The sequence below is a fragment of the Giraffa tippelskirchi genome, chromosome 11 (assembly GCF_054371585.1).
Source record: "Giraffa tippelskirchi isolate mGirTip1 chromosome 11, T2T-mGirTip1v1.2.pri, whole genome shotgun sequence".
In the NCBI taxonomy this organism is placed as follows: domain Eukaryota; kingdom Metazoa; phylum Chordata; class Mammalia; order Artiodactyla; family Giraffidae; genus Giraffa; species Giraffa tippelskirchi.
The window spans coordinates 57,962,612-57,976,596 of NC_137285.1; the positions used below are offsets into that span (position 1 = coordinate 57,962,612).

General features: G+C 38.9%; 1 protein-coding gene and 1 long non-coding RNA gene across 2 annotated transcripts in view; one reads left to right on the plus strand and one right to left on the minus strand.

Moving 5' to 3' along the window:
* Window positions 1–13,985, minus strand: part of NR3C2 (nuclear receptor subfamily 3 group C member 2) — a 418,452-nt gene that overhangs the window by 211,338 nt on the left and 193,129 nt on the right. Inside the window, 1 exon segment of the mRNA XM_081544295.1 lies at window positions 1,393–1,532. Within this exon segment, the coding sequence (XP_081400421.1) occupies window positions 1,393–1,532 (140 nt within the window).
* Window positions 1–13,985, plus strand: part of LOC145527042 (uncharacterized) — a 120,946-nt gene that overhangs the window by 60,474 nt on the left and 46,487 nt on the right. The gene's annotated exons all lie outside the window — the stretch shown is intronic.

A 13,985-nucleotide genomic window follows, 5' to 3' on the forward strand; every position in this document is an offset into this window, starting at 1 on the left:
CAGACTATGGAGATTCAATTGGGGGGAGTTATAATAACTCCTGGGAACTGCAAACCTCTTTTTAATGGAGGTCTGGTGGCTGTCTCATCACCATGAGAGAAAATACACGAAAACAAGAGCCAGAGCCAAGTCAAGCGATGGAGAGAATGCGATTGCGTGCGAATGACCTGGATTAAGACCATGGCTTGTCCAAAGCCACACCCATAAGAGCACTTTCCACTTATGTGGGCCAATGAATTTCCATTTGTTCTTAAACCAGTTTCTGTTGAATTTTCTGTCACCTGGAACGAAGAGCGCATCTCCTGAGAAACAGATACAGAACTCCTATTATCAATTCAATGCTGGGTTTGGGGACTGTTAAATAAGTAATTGTGTAAATAACATGCATCATGTGCTATCAATTAAATAATGCAGAATCAATCTCAGAAGCACAGAAATAACTACTTGGTCAGCTTTTTTCATCTGAGAACTAAGGACATTTCCTGTGGTCATCAGCAAAACAAAGATGAAACATTCCAATCATCTATGCTTAAAAGTCTCTAAAGCACCAATTCATCTCTCAGAAAAATGTTCTGAGAAATACACCTGCAGATATCTTAATGCTGAACTCTTTAGTGAGAGTGTCAATAACACAATACTTCTCCTGATAGCAAAAAATTCTACACTTTGACCAGTCTTGGTACTCAACATTAATGAAACCTTCTGGTCTAAATATGATGCTAATTAATTGCTTGCAAGTGAGGCTGGAGTAAGGCAGAAACAAACTAAAAGACCATTTCTTTTAGGAAGTACGATTACTCGGACAGAAGCAAAAGCTGTCCTACATATACTCTAATCTCGGTACAATTTTTCATTTAATACAGTGGTTTGAAAACTTTCAGTAAGAACAAAAGTAGGACTCAAATGGAGACCTGGAATCTTAAGCAGCTATTAAATGGTATAATTCTGTAATGAATACAACTTAAATTACACACATGATCCTGATATGTTTTAACTTGCCACAAACACATATATTTACATAGAAACACAGACAAGGCAGACATACTGTTTAAAAACCACCTTTTTAGATCATGCAAATTAAATTATGGTGACATATAATTATTTGTCTAAGTCTCAGTGAAAAACAAACAGAGATAAATCAACAACCAAAAAAACCAGTGTTTTTGACTGGTTGTTCCCAATTCACAATTTCAAATTTTGGCCAGTAAATATTGTTCAGTGAAAAATCTCCAAGTGATTTTTAGGAAAGGCATTATTATTGTTTTTCACTGACAGATTACATCTAAAAACATTTTTGGATTATTTCTCAATAATGCTACAGAGTTAACTGTGTGAGTAAACTATACACTAGGGAAAAAAATGTGTAAAAGGAACACCCACATGAACATTTACCTTCCACTGCTCTTTTGAAGAACACTTTGCAGCTGCCACAGGTTACTACCCCATAATGACATCCTGAAGCCTCATCCCCACACACCAAACATATTTTGGAAGGTCTTGAGGATCCAGTAGAAACACTTCGTAAAGTAGAGCTGGGGAAAGAAATCAAGATTTAAGTAACTACACTGCAATGGCACATTTGACATGCTGTACAGCTTAGCTCAATATCTGTCATTCATCTTGATTCCATCAATAAATTCAATAAGGTCCCATATCACGTAGGAAATGAAGGTAAAACCTTTGTAAGGGGAGTAATGTATCAAGAACTCCCTCCAGCAAAGCCTCTTCTCAGTACTAGGAAACCATAAACAATCTGACGTAAATTTTTTCTTCCTTTTCCTAATTTTGAGACTGCATAACAAAAAATATTATTTGCATTCTAGGTGAACAAGGAGGAGAGAAATCTTGAGCCAAGTTATCATGAAAGTATTTTGGCATCAAAGGGCTATTGCAATACTTCTCAACTCTCTTCACTTGGACTCAGATTGTATCTCAATTATGCCAGGTGAAAAACTCTCCCCTCTCCAAAACAACGCACAAATTAAAATTAATTCTTGTCTGTATTGCCAGCAATTCCACCCTCCAAGCTCCTGCATTTTTTCCATGTTAACTTACCTAGGCATGTTCAATTCAGTTCATTGTGTTTACTAATTTAAAGAGACATGTGTGGGTGCTAAGTCGCTTCAGTTGTGCCCGATTCTTTACAACCCTATGGACTGTAGCCCCCACCAGACTCCTCCATCCATGGGATTCTCCAGGTGAGAATACTGGAGTGGGTTGCCATGTGCTCCTCCAGAGGATCTTTCTGACCCAGGGATCGAACCCACATCTCTTATGTCTCCTGCATTGGCAGGTGGGTTCTTTACCACTAATGCCACCTGGGAAGGGACATAGTCAACACTAAAAACAAGCCACACATGTAACTATCTGAGGTGACTTTCATGGTTACAAACTGAAGGATTCAGTTTTGAGGGATAAATTTAACCCCTGAAGCAACAATATGCATGGAATACTTTTTAAGATTCCTGTACTTGTTTATGGCACAATCTGAACAAAACAGTTTTAAATTCTAATAAGGTCTCATGGTTCAGTGGCAGATGTGGACCAGGCAGATATTTTTTTTTTTCTTTCCTAGTCCACGTGCATTTATTGAATATCAACCCACAGGTTCTGCAAAAGGTCCTGAGGAAATAAATGAACTGCCCAGCTCCTGTCATCAAAGTTGGTGGAGACGTGAAGTATTATGGTATGTGCTTAGGTGTGGGGTAATATGGTGGGACAGCCTTCTGTACCAGTTAAGGGTGGGAATACAACAGTCAGAAGCCTTCCGCAAAGCCTTCTGAGTTTTGAAGGATGATTAGACCTTAGCCAGAAAAAGATAGGGCAGAGGAGGCAAAATGTGCAATATGAGCTGGAAGGCAAGAGAAATTTGAGCTGGATGTGCTAAGCAAATGTTGAGTAGATTTGTTGAATGTCACCACCATCACCTTGCCATTCTAGCTTTTGTCTTTATGTTAAACAGCAGGAACGGGGAAAAAAAGACTCAAAGAAGACATATCAAAAGGCTAGAATGGTTAAGTTACCATGATGATTTCTCTATTTTTCGAATTAGCTAAAATGTGATAATATTGCCTTGATGATTTTTTAAAAATGATTTTATATGTTTTAACTACATTCTCATCAAAAACAGATGAAGGAACAAACTGCCACCGCTCAAGCACTGTAGCATGACTGACTTTTTAGAAAACGACTTCTTAAATCAAGGGCTGAAATGATGTTCTCCAAAGTTGTTTCTCCTTCTGAGAAAAGTGCTCTTTATTATTTTTATTAGTGTCCTTTGACTTCTTTATGACATTCAAAACATTCCATTTCAGCACCAATAACTTCTTTGGCATATTAGCCAGTAAAACTCAATTCATACTCTGTTTGACTTTCCTATGCTGCATAGGGAAGTGCCAGGAGGCCATAAACAATTAGAATGCAGCTTAAAAGTCATTACTAACATGCAAGTGCTTTTCCACAACTGCAAGCATACATGGGATCTGTACTGAACACTTTCGTGAACTTTGGTCTTGGTCCTCAAACTTAAAAGCCTCTTAACCTTAGTCTTTGGAACTCTCCTCTTCTTCTCTCCAAACACATTTTCTTGGCAACTGCTATGGACTGAATTGTGTCCCCTGCCCACCCCAAATCTGTAAGTTGAAGTCCTGGCCCCTAGGGCATCAGAGGGCAATCTTTTTTAAAAAAACTAAAGTATAGTTGGTTTACAATGTTGTGTTAATTTTTGCTGAACAGCAAAGAGACTCAGTTATACACATATATATATATATTCTTTTCCATTATGGTTTATCTCAGGATATTGAATACAGTTCCCTGTGCTAAACAGAAGGACCTTGTTTTTCCATTCTACACGTGATACTGACATCCGCTAACCCAAATTAACAATTCATCCTTCCCCTAGCCCCCTCGAAACAACAAGTCTATTCTCCATGTTTGTGAGTTGGTTTCTGTTTTGTAGATAGGTTCATTTTTGTCATATTTTAGGTTACACATGTAAGTGATATCATATGGTATTTGTCTTTCTCTTTCTGACTTATTTCATTTAGGATGATAATCCCTACTTGCATCCATGTTATCACAAATAACATTAATTTGTTCTTTTTTATGGCTGAGTAGTATTCCAATGCATATATGTACCACATCTTCTTTATCCATTCATCTCTCTGTTGGCATTCAGGTTGCTGTTTCCATGTCTTGGCTTTCATAAATAGTGCTGCTAGGAACATGAGGGTACAAAATATCTTTTGAACTATAGTTTTGTCTGGATATATGCCCAGGAGTGGGATTGCTAGATTGCATGGTAACCTTACTTTTAGTTTTTCACCTAAAACTAAATCTTATTTGGATTTAGTGGAATCTTATTTGGGGATACGGCCATAGCAGATATAGTTAGTTGAGATGAGGTCATTCTGGAGAAGGGTGGGCCCCTAATCCAGTTTGACTGATATTTGATTTGATTGAAAGAGGACATTGGGACACAGAGACACACAGGCAGAATGCTATGTGAAGATGAAGGGAGTGATACTCTTACAAGCCAAGAAAGGCCAACAAACCACCAGAAGCTAGGAGAGAGGAATGAAGCAGATTCTCCCCCACAGCCTTCAGAAGGAACCAACTCAGCCTACACATTAAGCGTGGCCAAGCCTGCAGAACCATGAAAGGATACATGTCTCTTATGTCGGCTACCTGTTTGTGGTGCTTTGTTACGCAGCCCTAGCAGACCAATACAGCAACTTGGACTCATCCCTGACTCTTCACCTCTGTTTTCTTTCTCAATCTGTTAACTTCTCTTTACTTTACCCTCAGAAAGCATACATATTTGGATCACTTCCCACAGTTCCTCTGGGACCACGCTAGTCCACGCCACCAACACCCCTTCCTGGGATGTGCAGAAGCCTGCTCACTGATCTTCCTGTCTGTCCTCGTCCCCTTCCTTCTGCTGTAGCCACAATGATTCTTGTTTATTTCTTTCCTCAAAACCATCCAAGAGCTTTCCCTTACACTCAGAGGAAAAGTCAGGGTCAACCTATGACCACATGGCCCCAGTATGGTTCCTATAACTTTACTAACCTTTCTCACATGCCTGCTGTCCTTCAGGAACACCGGTCTCCTTGCCAGACCTCAAACACACAGGCATGCACCCACCTCAGGGCCTTTGCACGTGCTGTCTTCTGTTTCCCTAGATATGTATGTCCCCTGTTTCTTCAGGGTTTCATTCAAATGTTATTTCCTCAATCAGTCCTTCCCTGACCTCTCTAACGATAACACTCGTTCTTCTGAACCCCCTTCCTCTTCTGCTTTATTTTCTCCCTAGCACACGTCAACACTGAACATGTTGTCTATTTTCCTTCTTTAGCCTGTTTATTGTCCTCTTTATTTTGCTTCATTCACCCAAGAAGGTAAATTCAACAGGGGCCTGGATTTGTGTCTGTGGTTCTTTGCCACTGTGTGCCCAGGGCATGGCACAGTCCTTGGTACATATAAGGCTCCCGCTTAACACTTGGGATAAATGAGTGGTCTCAGATGACTGGCCTTTTCACAACCATCATCAATTTTGAACTCCTCCTGCACTCCTTACATACAAGAATGTGCTTGGTTTTTAACTCTCTCTCGAGAGAAAAGTACGTTGTGGAACTGAATTAAGAGAAGTCAAAGAGAAGTATCAAAAAGATGCATTATGAAATCCCAATTAAAACAAACCTTTGGCCAATGACAGAATTAAAGCAAACCTAGGTTATTTTTCCTTCTTGTTTGCTGACATTCTCAATTATAAGAGAGCCTCCACATACCTCTTGTCAGTACTATGCTTCTTCAGTGTCTGCAATGGTCTACTGAGCTCATTCTCTATTTCTGAGGCTATTTCTCACTGTCTTGATCACCAATGTAGATTTTCTTCAGTGTTCTACCTTTGGACATGTTTATTCTCATTTCTACAGTTTATCTCAATGATCTCATCCACTTTTCCCAGCTCAGACAGCTCTCCTGCTGAATGACTTCCTGAATCTTTACATCCAACTCCAACCTCTCCCCAATGTTCCAATTGTATGTGTTTACTTCCTTTACAAAACTGCCCTGCCTCTGTCTTCTTCTGGCTTCGGGAAGGATACTGTCATCTGCTGGGCACCCAGGTCCAAACACTCACTATCACATCTACTCAGCTACCAAGCCCTGCTGGTCCAGCCTTGACCCACTTCCATCACTTCCCCTCACCCTGTCGGGAAGCCTGCTTCAGACGCTCATCACTTCCTCAAGGTTCTCCCTTAACCCCACCCTCCCTTCCAACTCATTCTACAGTGGCTGACAAATGACACGTCCTGTTACAGAGCTCTGATTCTATTACTTTCCAGTTTAGAAATATTCCATCATCCCTGCCCCCAACACCACCATACATGATACCGTTTGTGTGCCTCTTCCTTCTCCTGCAGGTCCTCTCATGCTTGTGCTCACCACACTGCAATCTCCCCCTCCACAGGCTTGGGCACCGCCATCTGTATACCTACCCCCACTTCCAACTCCTGGAAAACCTGTCCCTCCTTCAAGGGTCCCTGATGTTCTCCCGGCAGGACACACCTCTCTCTGTTCTCATGATCTGCCTTTGCATTTTGCTAATCCCCCTGCCTCAGCGGTCATCACTTCTGCCCTGACACTCCTGATTGGAGCACTCCTCTTAAAGGCTCAGGGGCAAAGACGCTGTCCTCTGCCTCTCTGTGCTCTACGCAGCCGTTAGTGTCATGCTGGGACTATTTACTGAATGAATGAAATCACACCCTTAATCTCACCACAGCAGAACATAGATTTCCAAAAGGAGATTTTTACAGCAGGTAAATTAATGAGGCCAAGGTTATAGGTTCAATTCCCCTATGGGTCATTTAGCTTTGCACAGAGCAGGGAAAAAGGCATCCAGGGAGACACACTATCCTCAAAAGCTCAGCAGGCCAACCCACAACCAAGTGCATTATTAACACAGAAGACAGGTCATAATGGGTGGACAGGTCAGGAAAACTCCCGTCTCCACTGACATCCTATCATGTGATATCTCTGAAACTGAAAGATGGTACATGGTTGGGAGGGTATCCATCCAGTTTTAGGAAATGCATTACCACATTTTGTAAGTGGGGACAGGGAGGAGAGGAAGAGCAAGAGAGGGAAGCAGGTCTTGAACTTTTATTAGATGTTGAGTTTTATCAAAACACACAGCTCACTGAGTGACAGTGAATGTCGGAATTTCTTTATAGTGTGCACAACACATTAACATCTTATTACAGCTAAACATCTTCATTGGATGTGAGTCCCAAACATACAGGGAGAAAGGCAGGAACAGGGACTTAGCAAGAAAGCCTCCTGTTTTCAGTTTAGCTTAGCCACTAACTGCTAAAACCTTAACAAAGCCACCTTTCCTCTTTCGGCTATAATTCTCACGATAAAAAAGGTTGAATAGGTGATCTCTAAGATCCTTTTTAAAACATCCTTTTAAGATAAAGATGAGTACAAAAGAAAAATGGAACAGCCTGTCATAATGAAGCTTTATCCAAAAAATGGACTTTAAGTTCAAATTATAGACTGTGTCCTATACATAGCCATTCTTTGATCTGGTTCAGCAGAAAAACATCTACATGTAAAAACTTACTCTTTCTAGAATAGCAAATCCTATGGCACTTAAAATTTTACTCGCAGCTATATGAGTGCTATGCTGATTTTGCTTGAAATTTCTGCATATATGTATGCACTCAAAGGGTACTCCACCTGCTAAAAACCATTTTAATATTAAAGAGTTGGGAAAAATTTCCCAACCTGGTCATTTTTGGTCTTGGTAATCAAAGAAATATTGTTCTCAGAAAGAATTTTATAATCAAAGGTAGTTCATAGGACTTAACACATACGTTAAAATATTATTAAAGCAGAAATGAATGAGCATTGTATTTCCACTTGTAAAGATAAGTGTCTCTCTTTGGGAAATACAAGTAAGATGCAAGTATTTTCAGTACCAAATAGAATAGTTCTAATGATTCAGTGAAGAGTTGAAGAGATTAATCAGAGGTTCATGCTGATTTTTGTGACAACTGGAAGGGGCTATACTAACCCATCATTAAAAACACTTACTGGAATAGCTTTCTTCCCAAAACGGCTGGATGCTTAGGGAGAAGCAAGAAGAAGCTGTGCAAGAAAAAGGAACTTTTACTGACCAAAATATAACTGGAGAATCTGGCTGTGAATGCATAATGCACCATGTTATGTTGTCCCAGGAATCACCATATTGTTTCCCCATCTTCATAACAATTACCTAACAATACTGCAGTGATTGGTCCGCTATTCAGTGACCAGAATTCTTCACACAACAAGAATACTTTGTCTCATTTCTTAAGCCCACCCAGTAAGAATTAAGCAAACCTGTCTTTTGTACTTTCATTTAATCAGATAGATGCTTCTACCAACATCCCTAGCTGCTGAAAAGTTTCTTTCCATTTGCAATCAATTCAAGCATTCATTCAGCAATCTAGAGCAAAGTGAGAATTCGGAGGCATATGCAAATAATATTTCAGGAAACATCCTTCTATTGCTGGTGTATAGACTGTTCATTAATTGAGCTATTCATTGAAAGCCTGATATACCCCGCCTTTTTTAGGCACTCAGATGAATGAGAAAATTCCTATTCTCACGGAGTTTTTACCACAGTAGGAGAAAAAGATAATACAGAAATAAGGAAATAAATTCAGACAGTGGTAAGTGCTTTGAAGAAAATGACAGAGATCAAGATTGGATTGGGCACAGGAGGGTTAGGATTCTTTAGAAAGGTAGCCTGTGAAGGCTGCTTTGGGGAAACTGAAAGGACACAGTAGCCGACCGTGCAAAAGTGCCAACAAAGGGAAGAGAAATTGCAAAGTCCCGGAGGTAGGAATGAACACGACATGGAACACGAGATGGGAATGTGGCTGCAAGGAGGCAGGGAGATGGGAGGTAGGAGGTGGAGCCCAAGAAGACAGAGAGGGACCACACGGGTCTCCAGGGCTGTGATGATGACTCAGGGTGCTATTTTCAGTGTCATCACGAGGGATGTGAATATTGAGATGTTTTAAGCAGAAGGGTAACATGATCTGAGTGACATTTAAAAATCAGACTTTGGCTGTTGCCTGGAGAAGGGACTACAGGAGTGGGTGATGTTGGAAGTGGGGAGACCAGCCACAATGACTCCAGCAATTATCCAGGCAGGAGATGATAACAGCTTGGATTCAGCTTAAAGGAGTAAAAGCAGTGAGAAATGGCCTTTTCATTCTTTAAGTAGATAGTACTGACCAGACTTGCAGAAAAATTGTATGGTGGTGCTATTTATATTTACATAGTGGAGCGAGGAGCAGTTTGGCGGTTCAGGGGAGTTTGTTTCGGACCTGACAGTGGTAAAACAGCATCCGTATGTTATGTTCCTGTCTTTTTAAATAATACAAGAGCAACAATATCAAATGATAATCTACCCATAGAAAAAACTGGGAGCAAACATATCAGGTTATTTAACCATTCTGAGCCAGTTCTGTCATTTGTTAAGCAGTGATAACAAGTCATACCTTATAGGGTTCTTATATTAAATTACTCAAAACAAACATACATATATATATATATATACACACACATATATATGTATATACATATAATTTTTCAGGAATCCAATTTTTATTGTTAAAAAATACAAAGTATTTTTGTCAAAGTATTTTCTTTTCCATCATGGTTTTTATTACAGGATAATGAATATAGTTCTCTGTGCTATACATTAGGACCTTGTTGTTTAGTTTATATATACTAGTTGGTATCTGTTAATCCCAAACTTCTAACTTATCCTTCCCTCATCCCCTTTTCCCCTGGTTATCATACATTTGTTTTATAGTCTATGAGTCTATTTCTGTTTCATAAATCAGTTCATTTGTGTCATATTTTAGATTCCACATATACATGCTATCATATGGTATGTGTTTTTCTCTGACTTCATTTAGTATGATAATCTCTAGGTCTATCTATCTATGTTGTTGCAAATGGCATTATTTCATTCTTTTTTTATGGCTAAATTAATCAGTATACTCAAGAGCACTTACAACACTGTTTCTCACACATTTAGTGGTATTTAAATTCTGGCCATTATGAATCGGTATTATAGAGACATTATTACTTTGCCAACGAAGGTCCATCTAGTCAAAGTCATGGTTTTTCCAGTAGTCATGTATGGATGTGAGAGTTGAACTATAAAGAAAGCTGAGCGCCAAAGAATTGATGCTTTTGAACTGTGGTGGTGGAGAAGACTCTTGAGAGTCCCTTGGACTGCAAGGAGATCCAACCAGTTCATCCTAAAGGAGATCAGTCCTGGGTGTTCATTGGAAGGACTGATGTTGAAGCTGAAACTCCAATACTTTGGCCATCTCATGCAAAGAGTTGACTCATTGGAAAAGACCCTGATGCTGGGAAGGATTGGGGGCAGGAGGAGAAGGGGACAACAGAGGATGAGATGGCTGGATGGCATCACCAACTCGATGGACATGAGTTTGGGTAAACTCTGGGAGTTGGTGATGGACAGGGAGGCCTGGCGTGCTGCAGTCCATGGGATCACAGAGAGTCAGACATGACTGAGCGACTGAACTGAACTGAACTGATTATTGTTAGATCTACAACTCTTAACAGTGACTGGCACAGTAATAGAACTACAGATAATTCTACTTTTCTATATCATATTTTTCTGTACTGCTATAAATTTATACAAGCATGTATAACATTGGTTTTTAAAAAAACCAATTTTTAAAAATATAGTATAACAGAATGGAAAAAAAAGGTTTTTAAAAATATAGTATAACAGAATGGTACAACAATAACCATATTGATTATTTACTGTACAGGCAGTGTCCCTTGTGAATACACACTAGAGAATCCATTTTAAAAATTCTGGTTCCTCTCTTTCTGTATATGTAACTGGGAACAGCCCCATAAGGTCACTAGGATAAACAATTATTGAGATTCAAACACATACTTTTTTATATAAAGAAAAATAAATTTAAGAATCTGGAGAACACTCAGTATACAGAAATTACATTTCAAAAACAAATCAACTCTTAATAACTAGTTTACTAAAAATCCTTATTTTCATCCATCCACACACAAATCAGGCAAAAAAAACCCTTTTTCTGCTATTTCCTTTTGTTTTAATAAACATATATTTTGAGTCACAATTTTTAACCTGAGGTATCTCATTGTAGTTTTCCCATTATTTAGGAGGAATGTTTGGGAGTGATTCTTGTGGTCTATTTTCTTTAATGGTATTATTTTTGACAAGATCATTAATGTCTCAGGAGACGATTCATCACTAAATAAGATTCCTTCTCTTAAGATGCAATTCATAGTGTACCACAGACAGGAATTAAATAATTGGTACACATCTTCCAATCTCAGGTACATGAATAAAAATTTACAGATACAGTTACCATACAGCTACCTGACACAGAAACTTCAAGGATATGAATAGTTTGGAAAATAAAATGTAAAGCAAAACAATGGCTGATTAGTCTTTTCCAATTTACTTTTGTTTGTTTTCACAACAGTTTACACCATTAGTAATATTCATTACAGTGACTCTGTTTAATAAGGTAAGTATTTTCTACACACTAAATTTCATTTAAGTGAATGCAATTTTCCCTTAAAAGATTTAAAATAATAATCAACAGAGGGTAGCTTCAGCACAGCAGGGAAGTATTTTGGTAGAGATCTAAAAGGAAGAAAAAGGCAAGAATATTTTGGATCACAGGCAGCTTAAGCCCACCCTAATATGTGCAAAATTTCATTTTAAAGATAAGAATCTGTGCTAGAAGGACATTCAAGTGACTTTTTATCCTTCAACTATGGCTAAACAAATTCATATTTGATCAAAATATGCAAACTCTAATTTTTGGAAAATAGGGAAAACATTTAAATCTAGCTAAGAATGTATTTTCTAACAAAACAAATGATCACGTGTAATTACTGGCCACTGTACAGTTACTGAATCATTTTATTCAAATGATTTTTTTACTAAACAAAAGCTATGTGAAAGTACTTCTGAGAACACAAAGATAGCAAATGGCTTTTATTCTTAATGAATTTACACTCTAGGTAAGACCTGCAGACTGGTAAATATTAAAGTCACTGTGTAATAGCAGTCATCCATAGCTTAAAAAGGGCTTCCTTGATAGCTCAGTTGGTAAAGAATCTACCCACAACGCGGGAGACCCTGGTTTGATCCGTGGGACTGGAAAATCCGCTGGAGAAGGCACAGGCTACCCACCCCAGTATTCTTGGGTTTCCCCTGTGGCTCAGCTGGTAAAGAATCCGCCTGCAATGTGGGAGACCTTAGTTTGATCCCTGGATTGGGAAGATCCTCTGGAGGAGGGAAAGGCTACCCACTCCAGTATTCTGGCCTAGAGAATTCCATGGACTGTCCATGGGGTCGCAAAGAGTCGAACAAGACTGAGCGACTTTCACTTTTCATAGCTTGAAAAGAAATCATAATCCATAGAGAGTCCAGTAACTTGCAGTTGGGTTGAAGGAAAACTTCATGAAGAAACTGGGCAAGGTGAAAATGAGCTAGACCAAGAAAAAAGTCCAGACAAGGACAAACGCACTGGAATCCAGAACTCGATGAGTTATCCCCTGACAAATGTGGAGAGAGGCCCAAATCATGAGTCTCTAAGACCAGATCCAGTAGCTAGAGATGATTCTAGGATCATGAATTGAAACACTTGGTAGACAACTAAAAAGGTGACATGGAAAATAAAGAGAGATGGGTACAAAGATCTACCACGCTGACAGACACAAATTGACTGATGACAACTTTAATACATACAATACAGACAATGGCAGCAAAAAGGTCTGATAAATTGGAAGAAAACTAAGGACCACTGAATAGAGGAAGCAGGAAAAACACACTGAAGAAGAGGAAAGTTGGGACATACTAAAGAGGTAGTGACTTTTTGAGATCAGGGAACTCTAGATTTTATTCATGGAACAATGAATAAAGTCATCCAGGCAAAAGGTGAAATGAGAAGAAAAGAAGGTCACAGATGGAAATCTACAGAAAACACATTTCTGGTTAGGCGGGGAAAGAATTTGCTAACAAACCCGAGGAAGGAAGACCAAAGAGGCAGGCAGGCAGAGGATGCAGTGTCTTGGAATCAAAGGGAGGAAATCAAGAATGGGTGACCAATAGTGTTTGATGCCATCAAGGGAACAAGACTAAAGGTGGACTGCCAGGATGTGGTCACTGTTGACCTTAGTGATGGTGGTTTTTACTGCATATGTAAGATACATAGATAAGCCCTATGAAAGAGAATCTCATCTTCTCTGCCAAGAAGTTTCCACATTTAGGGAAATCGTTTTTTTTTCATAAAACTATTACCTGGTAACTTGAGCACATAAAAAGTCTCTAAAGATCTAACACCAAATCATCTCCAGAAACACTTATTGAGCATATATATGCCAATCAGTGGTTGCTAATACAATGACCAACTAGATGTGCTAAAAAATGCCTCCACCTTTTATTTTGCCTCTGTAATCACTGGCATGTGTGTTTATTTACATAATAAGTTAGTAAATGTATCTAGAATCCCACAGAAGGAATCATGAACTAATCACACAATCTGTGGGTCAGTACTTTATAAAGTGTGTTTGAAGGAGATTACCTCCAAATACTTGCTTTGGTGTATGAAGTTATTATTTTAAGAAGATTATCACAAAATGCTTGCTTGACTGTTTTTAATTACAGTGACTTTGCTTTTGAAACATACTATAAACAGAAACAGACTCGCAGACTTACAAAACAAACTTATGGTTACCAAAGGGGAGGGATAAATTAGGAGGTTGGAACTAACTATATGCTGTACCATATATAAAAATAGATAACCAACAGGGACCTACTGTAGAACACAGGGAACTATATTCAATATTCTGTAACAATCTATATGGGAAAAGTATCTGAAAGAGGA